The 23,023-nt window shown below is 39.4% G+C and overlaps 2 protein-coding genes across 4 annotated transcripts in view; both read right to left on the bottom strand.

Annotated features, from left to right (window-relative positions):
- Positions 1 to 25: 25 nt before the first annotated feature.
- exosc10 (exosome component 10) lies at positions 26 to 14,839 on the bottom strand. 2 transcript variants are annotated; one of them, XM_056235327.1, is made up of 25 exons: positions 14,680 to 14,839; positions 14,380 to 14,516; positions 9,720 to 9,843; positions 9,324 to 9,428; positions 9,049 to 9,202; positions 7,141 to 7,249; positions 6,956 to 7,031; positions 6,749 to 6,859; positions 6,519 to 6,662; positions 6,067 to 6,257; positions 5,801 to 5,957; positions 5,494 to 5,642; positions 5,358 to 5,408; positions 3,860 to 3,971; positions 3,677 to 3,724; positions 3,518 to 3,593; positions 3,320 to 3,432; positions 2,410 to 2,505; positions 2,256 to 2,324; positions 1,032 to 1,125; positions 882 to 955; positions 591 to 807; positions 448 to 509; positions 287 to 357; positions 26 to 208 (listed from the first exon to the last, which is right to left on the bottom strand). In XM_056235327.1, the coding sequence occupies exons 1-25, from the start codon at positions 14,800 to 14,802 to the stop codon at positions 178 to 180; spliced, it is 2,694 nt and encodes an 897-aa protein (XP_056091302.1). In that variant the 5' UTR covers positions 14,803 to 14,839; the 3' UTR covers positions 26 to 177. The 2 variants fall into 2 exon arrangements, with proteins under 2 accessions (XP_056091302.1, XP_056091303.1); XM_056235328.1 differs by having other exon boundaries at positions 2,410 to 2,499.
- A 3,934-nt stretch (positions 14,840 to 18,773) lies between these two features.
- nkain4 (sodium/potassium transporting ATPase interacting 4) overlaps positions 18,774 to 23,023 on the bottom strand; it is a 66,699-nt gene continuing 62,449 nt past the window's right edge. Inside the window, exons 6-7 of one of the 2 annotated variants that reach the window (XM_056235334.1) lie at positions 21,803 to 21,887; positions 18,774 to 19,432 (exon numbers count right to left, since the gene is read on the bottom strand). In XM_056235334.1, coding sequence (XP_056091309.1) covers positions 19,423 to 19,432; positions 21,803 to 21,887 — 95 coding nt within the window. In that variant the 3' untranslated portion in view covers positions 18,774 to 19,422. The remainder of the gene's footprint in view (positions 19,433 to 21,802; positions 21,888 to 23,023) is intronic. The other variant, XM_056235335.1, reaches the window with a different exon arrangement.

Genomic DNA, 23,023 nt, shown 5'->3' with positions numbered 1-23,023 from the left:
AGCTAAGAAGAACTTCTTTACTGTAATGTTTTAAAATCTCATTTTAATGAAGGAGAAAGGATCAAATTACACAAGTATACAAGCACTGTCAGGACAAATTCAGTCTGCAGAACATGTAGGACGCTTTTAAAAAGAAAAACAAAAGGGGGGGGATAATACTTCATCAGTTGAAGACTCCTATCTCTTGGGCCAGTTGTGGCGAAACCCTCTGCAAACAGAAATAAACAGAACATGTAAATGCCTTTTTAACCTAGCAATGCCTGTTACCGTGAGAGCGTTACAGTACCTGTCAGATTTGGCGGGTAAGTAAGACATGCTCCTTCCTCCCCCAGTGTTTTTCTTCTGTCCTTTTTTTTTCTGAGAATCAAAATTGGTTAAAGATTAGATCAGAGATCAAGCAAAAAGCTAAGAGATTTGTGGAGAGGTGAAAGCTTGTAGACTCCAAACCTTCTGCTTGGGTCCTCGTGCTTGTCCGTTCGGATCGAACTGTGAACTCTCTTTCAATTTACCTGTGTGTTTAAAAATACAAACAAATGAAGACAACACACCAACAGGAAAAATAAATGACAGAAACGAGGCAGATCTCTTACCATCGAACATTTTGAAATTCGACTGGCTGTAGTCGTAAGGCTGGAAGTCTTGAGGAACTTCAGGCTCTTGGACGATTTTCTGTTTGGTTTTTTTCTGCGTGGGTTTTGTGGACGGATCAGCCACTGATGCCTCACTTTCAGTCTTGGAGTCTTTAAGACTATCTTCAGCAACATCACTGGCAGCTCTCTCTCTTTTCTGTCCAGCCTGCTTTGCTTCCTAAAAACACAAGATGTTAGTGTAAAATGGAACAAGAAGCCGCTTGTTAGATTTGCGAGCCGAAGCGTCCTCACCATTACTTGCTGCCTGACAGTGTGAACCTTTTTCAGCGACTCCTGGTAGCTCAGTTTGACTTTCTTTCGTTCCTCTGAAAGACAAATACAAGCAATTACGCACATGTATAATGGCTTTAGACTACACAGAGCTTCTTGTGTTGTTTGTACCTTGAGCTTTCTTGGCCTGTTCTCTAGCTTGCTGCTTGGCCTGAGCCTCCTTCTGCTGCTGCTCAATACTCTGTAATTTCCACCGGTTATGAATCTGTTTTAAACAGAACAATGAAAATAGTCAATATAAGCCAGTAGTCAATACAACCTGAGCTCCTTCACTGCATCTAGATTCATTTTGGGATATCTGTGATTCCCTGAATCCAAACTAAATCACATGTATATATATTAGTGCTGTCAAACGATTCAAATATTTAATCGCATTAATGTCATAGTTAACTCTCGATTAATCGCACATTTGTATCTATTCTAAATGTCTCTTGATTTCTTTTTGTCCAATTATTTTTTCGCATTTTAATGCTCTTATCAACATGGAAAAGTGGATCGGCTTGCTTTGTGCAAATGTTTTTTTATTGAAAACAAACAACATGGGCATATACTGTGTTCAATTTCACACTAACATTATCACTTGGAGCAAATAATCTCTCCCACAATGTAACACTGTCCATCAATAAAAGGGTGAAAGAAATACTGACGAGGTCCTGAAATTGACGAGGGGGGCGGAGAATTCGCATCAGCTGTGTGTGTGTGTGTGTGTGTGCGTGTGCGCGTGTGTGTGCGCGCGTGTGTGTGCGCGCGCGCGCGTGTGTGTGCTCGCGTGTGTGTGTGTGTGTGTGTGCTTGGCCATCATCAAGCGGTATTTCAGACTGGACGCGCTGCGATGACGATAGCTCAGTTCACAACGACAAAACACACAGATCACTTTAGTCTTGTCAATGGAACCATTTGGCAACTTTTTAAAAGTAAACTTTCCATTCAGAATCTTATTGGCATCCATTTCGGCGTCTCGCGCTCGTCATCCTCTCAAAAAGTAACGTTAACCAACTATTTGGCCGGCTCGCAAGCCCAAACAAGTGTGTGCGGCGTGCCTGTTGTTTTGTTTCCGGTCTAGCAAAATCCACTTGCGCTTTGGTCGACGACGCAACAAAACGTCCTCGTGCGGCGCAAGCCATGAAATGAATGGGTTTCATAGCGCAGCGCCGCGTCCTGTTGCAAAAGCATGTGAAAAAAACTACAAAGTTTGCTAGGCCAAAAAGACCGTTAGTCACACGATAAAAAAATTGACCCCGTTAATAACGCGTTTAACTGACAGCCCTAATATATATATATATATATATACACACACACACTACAACACCGGGGGGGGGGTGAGAGAAACTATACCTCATAAATCTTTGAAGATGGGTCATATTTGGCATTCGTTGATATGTGAATGTCCTTTGATGGTAAATACTGAAAACAAGCATTGAAATATCAGTGCACAAAATACTTAAGTGTACTTTAGACAAAACCCCTCAGCTAGACTGAAGTGTTGTACCATTCGGAAGGGGTTGTCAAACGAGTCCATGATGCTGTGTGCTTTCTGCTGTGCCACTGTCAGATGAGCAGGAGCTGCTGCCTCCTCGTCCTCATCCTCAAAAACACATGACAAATAACATCAACTCTCACAAACACTCCCAAATCAATACTAAGACCATTACAACTACAACATGTTTTGACAAAATCAACTTCTAACTTCTGCTCGACACTATAACAAATTAAGACGCATCCCGTTAAGGCCCCGATATACTCACAGCGAAGTTCTTTTTCTTCATTTAGAGGTAAAGAAGTTTGAAATGCCTTTGCAGCGATATACTTTTAGAAAACATCCCAACGCTGATGAATATGTACATATGTGCTGCACTTTCCTCACAATCACAAAACATAAATGACAGCGGTGAGAAAACAGAAGTTAAGAAATGTTTGCACAAGCTCTGCGATTCAGCACTCTTGTCACGTTAATTTATACAGCACTTTAAAGCTGCTTGCTTAAAAGCAATCTATTATATATAGTATTACACATGAAAAACAGCGAGTGTTTCTGTCAATTAGAATTACAACTTCATTTTCTACTACTATAAGCAGCTCTCCAGAGTGTTCATGTAAACATGAAGGTACGTCACACCTACCTATTATGTAATCGCCACGGACCAATGGGAGTTCGAAAAGCCTTTACCAGCCAGTGAACTTTTTTTTAGAAAGTTAGTTTTGGCAAGCGGTTTCAAACTCCTGAAAGGAACACCAAACGAACCTCATTTTCGCCTGATTTTGTTCGAAATGACTTCACAACGGCTCATTCTTTAATTTCGCATGAAATATATAGGGGCCTTTAACCACACTCCCTCTTTGTCGTCAGCACACAAAACATGCAAAACGAAGCACACTTTTCTTAATTTCAAATGTCTTACGGCAAACAGTCGGATTTTTGCTGAAGCCATCAGGCCATGCAAGGATTTTTCCTCTCGGTCCACACTTTCATTCTCCTCTTCTGAAAACAACACTCCTGCTTTGGTTGGGGTTTCTAAAGACACATGGAGAAAACAATTTAGTGATTTTCACGTCTAAATAGAAAGGCAAATTAAGGTATCGATAATATCTAGACCTACCAAAAGAAGAGAGGTCCAGGAAATCACTTTCAGACGAGCGGGAGGTGTCATGGGGTCCGAATAAATTAAACTGTGGCTAGAAGACAACAGCAAGAGCTACTCAATAATACAGCTTCTTATGGCAGTGAGTTTCACTCTCTCTCAATCACACACACACACCTTTCTTTTAGGGGTCGTTGATTTCTTCTTTTTAATCGGTACCTCTGCCTGAAGAGAGACAACACTATTAGTTGGTAGTCATGGTCTACAATTGTATATTGATATTGCAAATTATAGGACTAATACATCTATATAACATTAGTGATAGTCAATCAGCTAAACGGTGTTTGTATGAGCGCACACCTTGAGTAAAGGAATCTCTCGAGCTTCTTTGACCAGCTGATGAAGCTCATTGATCTGCTGGCGCACTAGTGGTGGAGTGGGGTTACAGCACGCGATGATGCCCTGAGGCTCCCTGTAGGGAAAAACACATCCGTTTATACGGTTTCCTCTGAGTGAGAGAGTGCAGCCGTCTTACAGCTCACAACTGAATTAAATATTTAAAGGATATTTCATGGACAAAAAAGGGCTTCAAATACACTCGTCCACTCCATTTATCTTTTCAGTAATTTGGCCCATTTGAAAAAAACTATGACACTGCGGGAAATTAGCCAATCATAACAGAGGACATTTATACACCACTGTTCGGTTAAAATAACTTTTCTATGTGAATACATTTTAAAGTGTAATTTATTCCTGTGATCAGAGCTGAATTTTCAGCATCATTACTCCAGTCTTCAGTGTCACATGATCCTTCAGAAATCATTCTGATATGATGATTTGCTGCAGGAAACATTATCGATGTTGAAAACAGTTGTGCATGTTACCTTTTTTCAGGATTATTTGTCTTTACTGGCACTAGCGAATGGTAATGTATGCCGATATAGAGCAAAAACAGCCCATTTGATTCTAAGGGTCAGTAAGATGGTTGAAAATGCTCATTAAAGGCCAGTTCACACCAAGAATTATAAATATAACGGCTATTAGGGCCAGTTAATACAGTTATATTAGCGCCCTATGAAATCAGTTTTATTTTTTCCCAAATTCCATTAGAATTTTTCTGGATTCTGTCAAACAACAGACTTTTACTGTTAAAATGAAACCATGGAAGAACAATGTAATTATTCCTTAAAAAGATCAAGTTAAGAATAATTTATTATTGGTGTTAGTATTATTACATTGAGATGTAGCTCAATTCTACAGTGCATCAGTAATATATTTGTCAATTTCTTCAAGTCAAACTGACTTTTTTTTTGACGGGTTGCTGTGAAGACCTTTGTTTTTCGGTGTGTTTGTGTTATGACGATCGATTTTCTCAACTGAAACTGTAAAATGCTGATGAAGTGACTCAGTTCATGCATTCATGTCCCCCTATAGTGAGACGGCAGCGGCTGAAAACACTGCGAACGTCACACTTGCTTCAGTGTTTGTGTGGGGAAAGTACCATTCATTCACACAAACACGCAGGACATCCATGATTCATAATGAAATAGTCTTTATGCAGTTTAATATTCACAGACTAGTCTCTTTCGTGACTTAATTTAGGAGGACTGACCTGCTTTTATTTCTTCATCAAATTTGACAAATTCCATGAAATTCCGCGTTACACAGTACATTATCGCTATCTTTACAGTTGTGGTGCGAATGAAACTATTCTATTATATTTACAATGATTTTTAGAACTATATCTTAATTGTTTTAGTCCTTTAACAAACTATGACTGTTTTTTGAGCAAGAAACCTTGAAGAACAAAGCACCTTATGGAGAGAAAATGAAAACAAATGAACTTTAGGGCCCTTACTTTGGAAGCTCCTCTGCAATCTTCATCATCATGTGGTTTGGTAAGATATACCTGTGGAGAAACAACATGTTCATGGATCACAAGAACTAGTAATGGCTCAACAGACACGTGCATGGAGGCGGTTGGGGGGCGTCACCCAGTGCTCTCGTCCTCCTGTCGTGCCAGCTTATCTCTCCAGGCGTACAGCAGTCTGAACGCCGCCAGCTGCTGCGTGTTGAAGCTCTTCTTCTGCTTGCGGTACAGCTCCATGTACGAGTCCTCCGTAAAAATAGGCTTCACGTATTTCTAAAGAGAAGGACGTGATGTTGTAAAAATGTCAAATGACGAATCACTATTTTGAACTGGTTCTTTGAATTGATTCAGTTGAACTGATACACACAAAGTGATTGAACGCATCCTTTCTGTGCATTTGGAGTGTGTGGTGTGAAGAAGTCTGCCCACACCTTGAGCGAGAGGTCTCTGCTTTTAGCCCAGACCTGCTGAATGAGGGCAGGCTGCCCGTTGCCCATATCATACAGGTCAGCTCGGACTCGATCGTACACGTACAGCAGGTAGTGTGTGTCAGCCTGAGCGTACTTCAACATCTCATCTGGCAACGGTCTACAGACACAACACACACCATATGAATTACCACAGTTTAATGAGTTTGGCTCAATCATAAAGGAGAATAGCACTGTGCTGATGAAAATAAGCAGAACTGTTGTATTACCGTATCCTCCAGTCTGCCAGCTGGTAGCGTTTATCAGAGGTCACGTTGCAGTAGACTTTCAGGAGATGGTCAAGGGAGTTTCGGCCGAGGTTTAGGCAGCGTGCAGCGTGATGGGTGTCAAACATGTTGACCACATAGAGACTGAAGTCCTTCTGTAGCCACTCAATGTCAGAGTCAGCACCGTGAAACACCTGCAGGAGCGTCACGTGCACCATGAAGACATTACATGGCTTTGAACATGCACAAGTTGACGTTTTATGAATGAAACTGCTTATCGAACCAGATGCTGAACGTTCAGTTTCATGCAGATGCACGTCACCATAGGGTAGAAAAGATAATCGCAGCTCCGTTTCATGCCGAATTTAGGATATAGTTACAGAACTACAGTATTAATTTACACCGTGCAGAAACACATCAAATCTAAGTGGGTAACTCCACTAGAAAAGCATCACCTTCACAATGGTGGGGTCGGTGAAAGTCTCGTTTAAGATGTACATTTCACTGCGCAGTTCCAGCGTGTCTATGATGAAGTCCTCCTCCCGCGTTGATATCTGCATCAAACACGTGATTCCCAAAAAGCTTCTGTAGGAATGATGCTGGAGACGGAGAACTGGTGTGAATTAAAAACTTCCAAAAGATGCCCACGGTTAGCAAGCATCGTAAAAACTGAACACACTCTTACCTCCAGGTCCACAGCGAACTCCGTCATCTTGGCCAACTTCTCATTCATAGCAACAAGATCATCTAAAGTATTGATGAACTGACAAGCGGACTCAGCAATAGGTGTATACATCTAAAACACACACACACACACAATAATTGATGTTAAATCCAAATGAAAATAGTCACAGTTCCTGACAAGAAAACAGATGATGAATAAGACATCGACCTGGGCATCAGGTTTACACTTCAGACTCTCTGGCATGACCAGATGGTCCAATTCATACTGATAGGGGTGAGAAAACCTGGAACACAGCATTAACAACAAGCCTAGCATTAAACACTGATGGAAAATGACTAACATAAACACACTACTCGGCTTTACACCGGCTAAATGACAGAGACGCCTCTTACATGTCGTCCACGTGCTCTTTTGTTCTCTGCTGATGGATAAAGTCCGCCAGTGCAGCAGGAACATCTAAATCCTCCGGTCTCTCCTTGCGGATGTGTTTGTCGGCAAAATCTAAATCACACATTTGGTTACATTTGGTCTGCAAAGGCAGAGAAATACACTTTTTTTATTTATTTATCATTGTTAACCCTTTAGAACCGGCTGTGTCGTCACCGACACAGATCAGCAAGCTGTATTCATTGTACCGTAACTCTTCAACTGTTCGCACTATCAAAACCATTCAAATTGCCCCTGACAGGAGACAACATGCGCTTTTCGGCAATATACGGCTTATTATGGTAATTTTGTCAGCAAATGACAGCAGCTTTCTGGCAAAGCGGGAAGGAAGGATTTGAACAGAGATACGAAGCGCTGCAGGTTAGGGCTGTTGGAACGAATTCCGAAATTCGAATATAATTCGAATATTAAAAAAATCAATACTATTCAAATGCTGAAGTTACTATTCGAATATTGTTTTTTTTATGTATATTTAATTTTTTTTATATATATAAACAGGAAAGAGGCCGCACTATGCATAAACTGTTTTATTTGCACAAACGCGTTTCAAGAAGGCACGCGCCGAAACGCGTTTGTGCAAATAAAACAATTTATGCATAGTGCGGCCTCTTTCCTGTTTAACGTTATATATTCTAATCATCAGGCCAGCATTCTTAGAGTTTAAGTTTAATCATTGAGTGAAGCCTGCTCCTATTCCCATTCAATAATTTTTTTTATATGGAATCTTGACTTTCTCGCCACCTTGACTTACACACATGTGAAAATGAAATGCTTTTGTTTCGTCTGATGAACAATAACGTTTTTGAATCGTAACACAATTGTGCACGTTATCCACGTTGATCATCATAACAATACTGTCAAAAATGGTAAATGTTTAACATCGTAAAAAAGCGCCCGTGAAGCGCAAATATCTCGGTGAAAACTCAACGGATTCGGCGAGCACCAAACTCATTGGAACCGTCTAGTCGAACTGAAAAGAACGATATAAGTTTCCGAATTTTTGGTGGTGTTTTAGCGGAGATATTAGCCGAAAACCATCGGTAGCGCTTCAACCATATTCAGCACGAATAAAATGTTTATTGTAATGTTAGATATCCCTCTAGTGGACAGAACGTGTAACAACAACCACATGCTATAGTGGCATTGGCGATCCATAAGCCCGAGTAATGTCGTAAATATTAATAATAGGATGAATTTGAGCATTAAATAATCGAATATTATTCGAATATTAAATAAAATAAGGAATGGAATTCGAATAGTATTATAGAGGAAGATTGACAGCCCTACTGCAGGTTAGAGTGTTTTAGATTGCATAAAATAATAAAAGAAACTAACAAATACATGGCGAAAGAAGTGGTAGACAGCAGAAGAGGGGATTGGGATGATATTTAATGAAACTTGGGAGGCGGATGGCCGTTACTCTTTCACGTATCTTTACATGTGGTGTGTGCATGTGTATGTGTGTGCGTATGAAAAAAAGTGTCCTAAATTAAAACTGTGCAACCCAATGTCACAAAAAAGACTTGTATAGATGTACTATACTTCATTTTTCAACTTTAAAGTGTTAGTTTATTTCGTTCGTGATTTTTCTGGGGTTTTTCTAAATAAAAATCAGAAAATGTATTCTCATTTTTTTATTTGTGTCTATTTAAATTCTATTTACAAACTCACCACACACAATAATGGTCAATAACTGTAATTTGTTGAAAGCTAATCTTTTTCTGAAAAAGATGACACCTTGCACATGAAGATGGCACATTGTTTTAGAAGTTTACAGTCAAAAAAATCAAAATATGTGAAAAACACCTATTTTAGCTTCAGGTTCTAAAGGGTTAAGGCTTTAAAACACTCACATGATGGAAGAGGTTTCTCTGCATTGGGTTTGATGAAGATCTTAGAGACAAAAGGAGTGTTGCTGTTATCCACTTTGTCCTTGAACTTGAGTTGTGGCCGCTGGATGTTCTTAGCATGTAGAAGGCGAAAGGTCTCGGTGCTGCGCTCTCCTCCCTGGAAAGAGAAGAAAAGCCGCCATCATGCCTGAACCTGCTCCTCTGCACGTTCTCAAGTAATGACACCTGATCAAAAATGTTGCCAGGTCAAGAGGAGGATGATGCGCTGAGAAAGTAACCTTGCGATTCCAGCTGGACACGACGATCTTGGGCGGCTGATATCCAGTGGGCATCACCGGCTGCTGCGAGCGACTCACACCAGAGGCCTCGTCCAGGAGAATACCCTGAACACAGGTCACAAATCAAACAGATTTAACGGGACAGATTTGCAGGTCTAGACTAAAAGCATGGAAAGCATAAAAGGATGGATTCTGATTGGTTGTCAATTTTCTATTGTTTATCAGCTGGGAAAAAAAACGTTCTGAGAAGTGATTCCTCTGTGTGTTGTTGTCATGTGTGTCTCTCAAAGGATTATTATGATTATTGTTCTTGGTGTGACCGGGTTAGGGTTATGGACAGACACAATAAGACCTGAAGCTTGAATCTTAAAGTTGTTGTTAGAGTAACACTCGTACCACTTTCTCAAGGATGGCATCATTTGAGTCCACCACCAGGTCAAACCTGTCCTCCTGTCCGGTCAGTTTGTTCCTGTCTCTCATGTGAGATCTACAGCCATGATGCTGCATGATCTTGCTCATACTGTCAGAGAAACACACAGATATTAGTACAATATGACGTCTCCGGTTATAACAATGAATTTCATGCACCCCTCAAGTTCTATTGAGGCCATGCTTAAAAATATTCTTGTTTGCCGTAACCCGACCGACCCTGTCAAATTAGGACCGACCCAATTATTTATTTTTTTCCCCTTTTAGTCCGACCGACTTGCCGGTTCTAAAATCTTGCATTAAGACCGACCGATTTTTTTTTTACTCTTCAAACAACTAATACAAATGCAATAAAATAATATACATTTATTATAGTAAGTATTGTGAATATAAATTGCGTAGGCTACGTTCTTTCTTTTAAATAAAAACCCGTGGCGTCATCTATTATGATTATGTTTACACCATTGGTTTACGCATGTCACACTATGGCCTGTGCGTTCGCTTCGTTTCATTCACTGTCAATGGTTCGCGCTCGGTGATGATGGCTGCGGCGCGGCTGCTTGTGAAATACGTCTGTATGAGCCTACATTTAGTCGCTCATTATTCGAAATTCTTAATGGTCAAATAGGGAATCGATGTTAACGGCCTTTTCTCGGAGCCTGTCCAGCTCGTCATGACATGCCCACCGCGAACGCGCGTCACACAGCAACTGCAGGCTCTGACAAACAAACACACATAAGTGTGGGAAGCCAAACACGCCGAAAGGGGGACGAAACGGCGCGGTGTGTTACAGAGTTCGCGCTGCGCTGACTTGTAATCTGCGTGGCTCAATGGACCGAGACGCGCGAGCGCGACAGACTCGACAGCGCAGGAGAAGTGTTTGCTTGCGCCAGCCAATGGTCAGAGCGGCGCGAATTAATCTCACCAGCGCCGCGCTGACCAATAAAACAGCACATCCCATACCGAAATGTACTAAATTGCACAAAAGAAAATCGACCATTCCATAATATGTCAGGACTACTTAATCGGCCTATAGTTTCCTACAATGCGCCTAGCTATTTGACCACACTGATTTCCGTTAATAATAGCAGATGTTTATGGGTCAAATCTCTCACTCTCTCCCTGCAACTTTTTGTTACCCTCCTTTCCTGCCCCTAGACCAGAAAGGGGGCTTGTAACAGTATGGGTCAAATGTAAACGAATGGTGCCAAACGCGCTGTTTTATTGGTCGGCGCGGCGCTGGTGAGATTAGTCATTTTAATTTATTTGTTTACCTCTGAAAATCCCCTTTCATTGAAATCTAGTGGCTCCTTTTTTTCTTTTGATTCTGCCTATTTTTTTCCAAATGAATGCAGCTGGAATTAATGCAATAAATATGTTTTTTTTTTTACAAAGATTTCAAATTGTTTGTGGTCTATAACCTGTATCAGAATGAGGTTCGCAATGGTGCGCCCGAAGGCATGGGGGTTGAAGACCCAGTCAGTGACGTCACGATATGCAAATTTGTTTAAATTCATACCGACCTAATCACCATGACCAAAATTATCCTTTTTTTTTTACATTGAATCTTGAAAAAAAAAAATATAGACCTACCTACCGACCCTTTTTTTTTTTTTTTTTTGCTGTTACTGCAAACCAAAATATTTTTAAGGATGGCCTGAGCTCCAACAGATGCTAATGCTGAATGTAGTAATTAGAGCTGCACGATTAACCGTTAAAAGATCCCGAAGTCGATTCAAACACCCGCGAGATCTTATTCCTAAATGATAGTGAATCATCTTCTAAACCTTTGACCAGCACAGTCACAGTGATTCAGATATGATGAGAGCAGTTATCATGTATGAAACAGCTTCACAAACAGTCTTTTCAAACACACGGTTTCATTATGTCTGTGTTAAAGTAATTCAAGTGATCACAGAAGTACTTGGATAAAAGTTTATAGTTCAAATATAAATCACTGATGTCTACGGTAGCAATCAAAATAGAGCAAATCACCTTTTCAAAGCAACTTGCTTCTAACTAAGACTGTATCCATTACATTGTTACACCAGTAGGTGGCGACAAGTTACTGTTAAAAAATGTATTTGTCACTGAATCATTCATTCAAAAGCACCGATTCATCCGGTTAAGAAACAAGTGAAGTATTTATGAGCGAGTCATTGAATCATTCATTTAAAATAAGAATTCATTCAAAATAATTTGATATTTTTTAAATAGACTGGATCAGTTCATATTTTGTCAGAACCTCAAGTAAATGACATGGTATTTTGTTTAGTTGTCCGTTCAGAATCATAGGAGAATCATGATCTCCATTTAAAAAATTTAATTTATCCATAATCATGCAGCTCTAGTAATAATAACAATCATAAAAAAAAAAAAAAAAAATGTTTTATAAATGATGTCTGAGAGCCCAAAACAGAAGAAATCTTTTTCTTGAAAAACTGTGGAGACACTTTAGGTTTAACTTGTATTAATATAAAGCCTAATAAAGTAAAAAAAGAAAAGGCAAAAACAGAAGAAATGTCAGTTTATCCAGTAGGATATTTAAGAAATAATAATTTGCTACTGTACAGTTAAAGGGTTCAGTCATCCGTCCATCTATCATAAAAACTCCAGGGGGTTAATAAAGGCCTTCTGAAGCGAAGCGTTTGTGTAAGAAAAATATCCATATTTATAACTTTATAAACTAGAATCAGTGGTTTCCGCACGCAAGTCGATCCGATGGAAGAGTGACCTGACCTCTGACCCGACCAATGATGTATTGACGACCGCCGAAGCGCAGAGGACAGAACAAAACAAAACACCAGTCATGAATTAGAAGTGTAAAACAAGAATTAATAAAGAGAAATATGGGAGGAGTGCAAGTTTGTTTCCCAGCCCAGTTTGAATCCTTACGCAACTCCTACATCATGTGTCGGGTCAAAGGTCACTCTTCCACCACTTTATTAACCCCCTGGAGCAGTATGGGATACTTTTATGATGGATGGATGAGCTTTTTTGGGCTTCAAAATCTACTACTCACTCCCATTAAAAAGCTTGTAAGAGACAGGATATTTTTTATATATATAAATCTGATTGTGTTTGGCTAAAAGAAGAAAGTCATATACACCTAGGATGGCTTGAGGGTAAGTAAATGTATTTATTTTTTGGGTGAACTATCGCTTTAATATAGGAGTCTTCAAAGACAATCTGATGACCAAGATGAGCATTTTTCTTAATTGGATCTACGAACCCAACGAAAATCTATTTGATCTACTGTGCGATTTACACTCACCGGCCACTTTATTAGGTACCCCATGCTAGTAACGGGTTGGACCCCCTTTTGCCTTCAGAACTGCCTCAATTCTTCGTGGCATAGATTCAACAAGGTGCTGGAAGCATTCCTCAGGGAGTTTGGTCCATATTGACATGATGGCATCACACAGTTGCCGCAGATTTGTGGGATGCACATCCATGATGCGAATCTCCCGTTCCACCACATCCCAAAGATGCTCTATTGGGTTGAGATCTGGTGACTGTGGAGGCCATTTTAGTACAGTGAACTCATTGTCATGTTCAAGAAACCAATTTGAAATGATTAGAGCTTTGTGACATGGTGGAAGTAGCCATCAGAGGATGGGTACATGGTGGCCATAAAGGGATGGACATGGTCAGAAACAATGCTCAGGTAGGCCGTGGCATTTAAACGATGCCCAATTGGCACTAAGGGGCCTAAAGTGTGCCAGGAAAACATCCCCCACACCATTACACCACCACCACCAGCCTGCACAGTGGTAACAAGGCATGATGGTTCCATGTTCTCATTCTGTTTACGCCAAATTCTGACTCTAACATCTGAATGTCTCAACAGAAATCGAGACTCATCAGACCAGGCAACATTTTTCCAGTCTTCAACTGTTCAATTTTGGTGAGCTCTTGCAAATTGTAGCCTCTTTTTCCTATTTGTAGTGGAGATGAGTGGTACCCGGTGGAGTCTTCTGCTGTTGTAGCCCATCCGCCTCAAGGTTGTGCGTGTTGTGGCTTCACAAATGCTTTGCTGCATACCTCGGTTGTAACGAGTGGTTATTTCAGTCACTGTTGCCCTTCTATCAGCTCGAACCAGTCTGGCCATTCTCCTCTGACCTCTGGCATCAACAAGGCATTTCCGCCCACAGAACCGCCGCTCACTGGATGTTTTTTCTTTTTCGGACCATTCTCTGTAAACCCTAGAGATGGTTGTGCGTGAAAATCCCAGTAGATTAGCAGTTTCTGAAATACTCAGACCAGCCCTTCTGGCACCAACAATCATGCCACGTTCAAAGTCACTCAAATCACCTTTCTTCCCCATACTGATGCTTGGTTTGAACTGCAGGAGATTGTCTTGACCATGTCTACATGCCTAAATGCACTGAGTTGCCGCCATGTGATTGGCTGCTTAGAAATTAAGTGTTAACGAGCAGTTGGACAGGTGTACCTAATAAAGTGGCCGGTGAGTGTATATTATGTCAGTTCACCAAAAAAGTATCAAAACATACTATGGTTTTATGACATCCCTCATGGCAACCTGGAGTACATTGACTTATTAAAACCCCTATGGTGCATGAGCCCCGAGTGTCCACTGGCCCAGTGCTCGAGTAGGGTGTTTTACCAGTGTAAGAGTCGGTCCCCCTGTGAGGCGCAGAAGTGCTGGAAGGCGGGGAAGCTGCGGTACAGGTCAAACTCATCTCCGGCTGCGGGGAGAGCTGCGGACGCCTTCGTGGAGGACACCACCGCTCCCAGGCCATGCTGCGGAAACAAACAACACTCCAATACATTCACTGCGCCTTCACATTTCTAAAATATAAATCTCAAACGTTACTGCGTATGCACGCATGGCCACTCGTTCCACGTTGCGCTTGTGTTTACAGTTAGTTGCAGCGGGATTTACGCACTGAAAAGACCAACCGACCTTGACAAATGCATCGACATCCTTGAATCCGGGACAAAACTCTGTTTCTGCCTCTGGTTCTTCGGCTAATGGGGAATGATCACTCTGACTAACAGTGGCAGCACTGCTCGAGGAGGCAGCCATGTTGAAACATTAAATCGCGAGAAAACCTCTTCTTCTATGCCAACTGTGTGTGTGTCGACTTTAGCCAATATCGCCACCTGACGGACAGGTCTGGTTACTAGCAGCTCTAACATTTAATAGCCGTGGGAAAAGTCGAACTGACGTTCAGAGGGCTAATGAAAAACGATGCAGTTTTATATCTGCACTGAAGACATGATGGGGGGAAAAGTTGACATGAAAAAGCGGAGCATACTGAATCGGTGGATAATCAAATAAAGCCTACGTGATATTTTTGCATAGGCCGATCTATCGATTCAGTACAGCGACAGGTGAAAATTATAGCTAAGCCTATTATTTGTGTATTTTAGAAATATTATTTGATCGTTCTAAATATGTTTAATAGCATACTGGTCTACTATTTTAAACTCGATATAGCATCTGTTCTGACTGATCGTACCTTTAGGCTATAGTTTCATCTATCATCTGTCTGTCTCTATCCATTCATCATATCCAACTGAAGACATTCTTCCTTCCTTCTATCTATCTATCTGAAGACATTCTTCCTTCCTTCTATCTATCTATCTGAAGACATTCTTCCTTCCTTCTATCTATCCATCTGAAGACATTCTTCCTTCTATCTATCTATCTGAAGACATTCTTCCTTCCTTCTATCTATCTATCTGAAGACATTCTTCCTTCCTTCTATCTATCCATCTGAAGACATTCTTCCTTCCTTCTATCTATCTATCTATCCATCTGAAGACATTCTTCCTTCCTTCCTTCTATCTATCCATCTGAAGACATTCTTCCTTCCTTCTATCTATCTATCTGAAGACATTCTTCCTTCCATCTATCTATCTGAAGACATTCTTCCTTCCTTCTATCTATCCATCTGAAGACATTCTTCCTTCCTTCCTTCCATCTATCTATCTGAAGACATTCTTCCTTCCTTCTATCTATCCATCTGAAGACATTCTTCCTTCCTTCCATCTATCTATCTATCCATCTGAAGACATTCTTCTTTCCTTCCATCTATCTATCCATCTATCTATCTATCTATCTACATCCATCCATTTATCTATCTGTCTAACTCCTTCCATCTATATATCTTCTATATCCATCCATCTATATACCTCCATCCATTCATCTACTGTATCTCCATCCATCCATCCATCTTAATCAAATAAAATCAAAATAATCCATCCACAAGAGCATTACATTTTATTTTTCTACTATATTCATTATTTGTATTATCTTGAAATTTCCTGTCCAACACATTGCATGGCTGTTTGGTTAGATTATTAGGATAGACTGTTGTCTTTGGTGGAGTGTGTGGTGTGGACTCTCTTGAAGTGCCTCTCTCTTGGAATTGTTTGTCTATGCGCCTCATATGGACTAATTGAAAGGCGCGGTGAGTCCCTATCTATTCGTTAGATATAGGACAGCACCGTGCAACAAAAACAAGACGTATGATGAAAAGCAGACTTTTATTAACAAACATCTATTTACACTGTGGTCAGCAAACACGTGTTGATGGACAGGCAGTCAATGTAGAACTATAGAGAAAAGACCAAACACAGGAAAGAGATACAAAAAGGGCTTAAAAAAACACCTGTAAAAAGAGACAGAGCCATTAAGACGAGGGGGAAAAGTGTGATATATCATTCCTTTTCTCATTATAACACATATGCAGAAGACTATCACTCCTGGCTTATATTCAATATCCTAAAATCTACAATTACAAATGTACATGGATATTTTCAGAGAGTGGTACAACATGTTCCTGTTCCTAGAGTTGAGATGTTGTGTACAGAAGGACATTAAACACTAGGGGGCAGGATAGATCCATAGATGACCTAACAGGACACTGTGTACACACCATTACAGCAAGCCGAAATTATTAAGCTGGAAGTGTTACATACTCTCATAAAATAAATGCTAAAAAAAAACTTCCCCTGAACCCATGCCATGTTTAAAGGAGTAGTTCACCTTAAATAAAAACATCATTTACTCATGTTGTTACACTTTGATTTAACACAAAACAAGATATTCTGCAGAATGTTCCCGCGACTCTTTCCCATACGCAATCGTATGACTTCATATAGCGCAAACGTTTATGCAATCTGAAAATGCATGAATTAATTATATATAAAAGAGCAACGTGCGCATTCTTCAAAAGTTCTCCTACAGGACATACAGGTAGAGCAATGGTGAACTTCTCCTTTAAGAGCATGATGTGCCCCTTCACCATCAGGCCAATGCAGTGCACAAATCTCATGATATGAAACATCTGGGAGTACAAGCTTGTTCATACGGACCTTTGGCCTTCACATCTCACTTTAGAAAGAAATAAGACAGCCCCTCTTTCCAAAACATGTCACACACACACACACACTATGATACATGTAACGTTGCATGTCAGGTCAATCAGTTGTGCTTTGAGGTTTATGTTTCCAGTAAAAAGCTACAGTAGCTCTGCATCTACAGTGAAAGACATTGACAGCCACTCAACCGTTTTCAGATTCATATAAAGACATGCTGACGATTTGTTCACAAACAACTGATATTTGATTGCAAGCACCACTCAAATGAAAGAACCCCTTTCTGTTTCATAATATCAGCCAGTCCTATAACAATATTAATGAAAAACATTTCAGTTTGAATTGTAGGAGGTTATGTGGTATATTGTATACTGCCCAAACTAGTTTCTGTTAGATCTAAAGGCTGATTATACAAACACATTGTGCAATAAATGATGATTATTAACATTAAAAATACTGACGGCATGTACAGTGACCCCAAAATGTTTGAACGCTTAAGTCACACTTAAAATGGACACATTTCATTGCATCGCATACAAAATATAAAAGCAAGAATCATCTGCAAATAAAAGTGGCAAGGCGATTTTCAGTCACTCTTAGAAGGTTCTATATTGAACCTTAATGGGTTCTGTCAGACGCATCATATATTGAACCTTAATGGGTTCTGTCAGACGCATCATATATAGAACCTTAACGGGTTCTGTCAGACGCATCATATATAGAACCTTTTAGGAGTTCCATCATGGGATCATTTTCATTTTAATGAACTAATTTAGTTTTAATTCATTTTTTGATTCAATTAAATTTTATGAATTAAACAGCTTATTATAAATTAAACAGAAAAAAATTAAATAACCATGAAAGTATTATGCAGTCATTGAAGACATTTCTCCTTAAACACTCTTAAAAAATAAAGGTTCCAGAAAATGTTATGTACAGTGATGCCATCTGTGTCGGGGAAAGTTACTTTTACAAGTAATGTGTTACAATATTGCATTTCTTGCAAAAAAGAAAAGCAACTAATTACATAACTTAGTTGCTTTTTCTGTAAATTAATGTGTAACGTAAAAATTACTTTTTCTCACCTGGGCTTGCTTGTTGTTTCACACCAAAAGTTTTTGCTTATTATTATTATTATTATTAGTATGATTGAATTGGATCATCAAAGGTCAGCAGCAAAGACATTGCTTAATAAAGTGAGATTAAATACATAAAGTTCATTTGTTTTATTTAACGTTTGCGTAATATTCGGAGTTTTTTTCACTGTTTTATTCATTTTGAGGAATACTGAATCTGTGTGAGATGCATAAATCCTCACATTTAGTCTAGAACTACAATAACCGTCATGTTCACACACAAAGCTCTGCACTTTCTCTCAACGGGAGAGCTGTCAGTCAATACATGGGAAAACTAAGTAACTTGCGTTACTTATTTGAAAAAGTAACTCAGATATTTTGTTGTAATTTTAAAAGTAATTGTTACTTTACACGAGTTACATGAAAAAGTAATCTGATTACATAGCCCGCGTTACTTGTAATGTGTTACCCCCAACACTGGAATGCCATAAAAGAACCATTTTTGGTTCCCCAAAAAAACCTTTCAGTGAACAGTTCCTAAAAAAAAACGTTTCCCACTTTTGTGCAACGGAAAGGTTCTTCTAGGATATTAAAGATTCTTCAAGAAACCATCAATGCCCATAAAGAACCTTTATTTTTAAGAGTATTATAGAACCTTTTTGGCATAAAGTGTTCTTTAAAATAGAGTCAAGAACCCGACTGAGTGTGTATAACCCATATTTGATCTAACGTCATGACATTTATACAATGTTTAGTGTGATTTGAGTGTCCAAATACAGGGATCACTGCATAAATCTAAAACAAAAAACTAAAACTGAATCTGAGAGTGACTCATGAGAATGGTACATCACACTATGACATAAAACAATTTTCAGAAAAGCTAATTCTGTCTTGTATTTATATGTTATTTCTTTGCTTCTATTTTTGACTAGCACAGGAGTTTAGCTGGCTTTGTCTTGTGTTTTGTCTGTCCTCCTCTCGGCTCGCTCCTCTGTTTTACTGCGCTCATCCTGTGTGAAGGTAAACAGCACACACTGGCCCTCCTCACACACACTCAAGCGCACAGACCCCACACAACACCGCTCAGAATACAGGACCTTTTTTCTTTAGATATGCTTTACAGCCACTTGTAGAAGTGTCTAAATGAGGCGGTGTTTCATCCAGAGCTGACACTCTTTAAACAGAGGAGAGGCGGAAGAGAGGAGGAACGGGCAGAACGGCTTCTCTTCAGGACACGCTCTCATTTACGAAGACCTGGAAAACACAAACAGAGAAATGCTATTAGAGTTAACCCATATATCGGTTTGACAGATTGATGGTTGCTGGTGGTTGTTATCTGGAGGGTTCTTTAGTTCTGTACGTCACTTTTTATTTTACTTTATTTTATGGTTATTTTGGTATTTTATGGTTTTATGGATAGTTTTGGTTCAATTTGAATGTATACACAACCGTTCATAACTTTAGACTTTAGGTCAGTCAGAAGACATTAATATTTTACTCTACAAGGATGCATAAAATTAATCAAAAGTGACATTTATAATGTTACAAAAGATTTCTATTTCAAATAAATTGCATTTTTTTAAACTTTCACGGCTTCCTCAAAAATACCAAGCAACTGTTTTCAACATTGATGATAATAATTGTTTTTTGATCATCAAATCATCCTATTAGAATGATTTCTGTAGGATCGTGTGACACTGAGTTATTAAAAAATTTTACTGACCCCAAACTTTTTTCATGGCAGTTTTTATTTGATTTAATTTAAGAATTACAATATAATGTTATGGTTAAGTCGTTATTGTTAAATGCATAATAAAGTTTAGCACTATTTTACACTGAGTGGAAAGTTTTTATTCATATTACTGTCATATAAATTGCTGATTCATTGGGTTACTGGCCTGTTTTCCCACCTTGGACATCTTTATCTGCAAAATCCACTTTCCATAACCTCTAATTACAGTACTAGAAGTTTAAACTTACTTCCCAACACACACACACACACACACACACACACACACACACACACACACACACACACACACACACACACACACACACACACACACACACACACACACACACACACACACACACACACACACACACACACACACACACACACACACACACACCTGCTGGGTGATTTATTAAACTCCCTGAGACCGTGAAATGGTTGTGTATCTAGAGACAGGACAAGTACTTCTCTCATTTGCAACTAGTCTGATTAAACTGTCATGAAAAATGTCCCCAGGGCAAATATAATGTGTTTAGCACCTCCATGTGCACATATTGAAAAGGCTTCTTTTGCAGACGCTCATTACAGATCCTGCATAATTTAAGGCTTATTGAAATGAGGCCAGACCCGGTCTCAGAGGGACCACTCCACTGATCCATATTCTCCATATACTAAAGATAAACCCACGTAAGATCGAGGGTGGCAGCAGGTAGAAAGGAGAAAACACACTGTACGACTCCACAATGAAAACATTCTCCCCAGATTCATTGAAACTAAACCACAAAAATGGCTTGCTCTGAACTTCTAGCTTGATGAGTACATGACACACATTTACACTTCCATTTCAGCAGTCTGGCTTGTGAAGTAATACAGATTTTTGTTTTTATTATTTCTTCAGAAGATGCGAACTTATTTTACTTGGCACATAACTAATGATAAACGTGTGAGGAAAGTTGGCCAAACATTGTGCCGCTTCCGGCTGCCGGCGTTTAAAACAAGATGGTTTTGCAGCACATAAACTATAAAAGTCCTGAAGTAGTTCTCGTGTTAAAAAATGAAATGTAACCTGGAAGCATATGGCACTTTTCATGTTAAACTTATACTAATAGCACACGTGATTTTTGCCAATAACAATACAAAAAAAAAAACTGTTTAGTTGATATAAAAGTTCTTTCGATTTAGCTTCAGACAGTTTCACTAATCCCTCGCTGGACAAGATCAGAATGCTTAATGAATGCACTAATTAAGAACTTACACTAATTAAAAGAAAACTAAGTTTAATTAATGCTTTAGATAAGGGGCAAGCAGGGACATGTGTAAGAGGATCTATCTGACTGCATTCACACGCAGAGGATGTGACTGGATTCACAGTCGCACATTAAGGATGTTTATTGGCATCGATGGTTCCTTACGGAGCTTTTAACATCCATGGAATATTTCCCTTGGAAAAAAGGTTCTTCGGATTATTGATCTTCACACTGAGAAAATAATGGTTCTTTTAAGAACTCTTCACTGAAAGCTACTTTAGGGAAAGAAAAGGTTTTTGCTGTGAAAACCTACTTTTGCAACCTTGATTTTTAAGAGTGCACACACTCTAATACATATTGTTTTATTTTGTCTGTAAATTTAACCTATGTATTAAAAAATTTGATTTATAAATTTATAGTATATAGTACGATTTTCAAACTGATGACATTACTAACTGTCCCCAAGAGGAAGTTTTGTCAGATTTAGCTTGCACACACTCACTCACGCATGCACACACACACACACACACACACACACACACACACACACACACACACACACACACACACACACACTCATGCACACACACAAACTCACAGTCATGCACACACACACACACACACACACACACAGGTACTTACTGATGCACGGGCTTTAACAGAAGATGAGATGGTTTCTCATTGACATGGTAGAGTGGGAATGGGTCAAATCCACCAATAAAATCAACTGAAAACCAAACAAAAGATGAAATTAAAGAATGAAAGAAATGAAACAGGAAAATGAGCCATGAAGAGAACAAATGAAACATGAAATGATAATCACTTGAAGTAAAAAAACATGAACAGACATAATGTTTGACAGAAATATGAATCAATGTGAACATTAACACTGGAATATAAACCACACTACACAAATCAGACATAATCATTAACATTGACATTGTAACATTGTAACTCTTACACACACACACACACACACCTCGGCTTGACTGAAGTTTTATTCTCTGTATCTAGCAAGTCTCTACTTAATGTTACTCTCACACACACACACACACACAGACACACACACACACACACACACACACACACACACACACACACACACACACACACACACACACACACACACACACACACACACACACACACACACACACACACACACACACACACACACACACACACACACACAGCAGAATGATTTGATTTTCATGATCAGATGTCAGGCCTCGTTCAGCCCAGTGTGATTGAGACTCCACACACTCTCTCATTTCTAACTTCTATAGCAAGAAAAGACTCTCCCTGCGTCCCAAATTTCAATACCAGCTATTTTAAATATAAATAAGTATGTGAGATTCAAATGAGCCCCAAAGCACACTAGGTTGAACATCGTGTGTAAATGACGCATGATTTCTGCTGGGAGTTATATGCTTACCCACAACCCACTGCACTAGAGCGTTTATTCATTTCTTTCCTCCGTAAACAAAAATGGGTGTTCTTGTACATACAAAGAAATATATGTGTGTAATAATGAAGGTAATGGCTTTATCTAGATGTTACTGTAACACCTTTTCAAAAGCACAGTACATGAAAAACATCTGTGGTATCAAGATCAATATAATGGTGCGGTTATCAAAGGCACCAGTGCACACATTTTAGTGTAGACGTAGGTGAATATGGTGCAAGTGACCGTGTTTCAGCTGTGAAAGCTCAAACAAACCTTTCAGTCGATCCATAAAACTGCGACAGAAGGCAATCTCAGGAGCAATTTCAGCTTCATGTTTACACACACTGAACATACAGCAGGACTGGAAATAGCAGGGCTGGTTTGTTTATCATAAACGACAGGCTTAGAGCTCATAA

Source organism: Rhinichthys klamathensis, unplaced genomic scaffold (assembly GCF_029890125.1).
Source record: "Rhinichthys klamathensis goyatoka isolate OS25496 unplaced genomic scaffold, OSU_Roscu_1.1 h1tg000419l_1, whole genome shotgun sequence".
Classification (NCBI taxonomy): domain Eukaryota; kingdom Metazoa; phylum Chordata; class Actinopteri; order Cypriniformes; family Leuciscidae; genus Rhinichthys; species Rhinichthys klamathensis.
The sequence above is the reverse complement of the archived record's forward strand: the minus strand, read 5'-3'. Positions and strand labels throughout refer to the sequence as shown.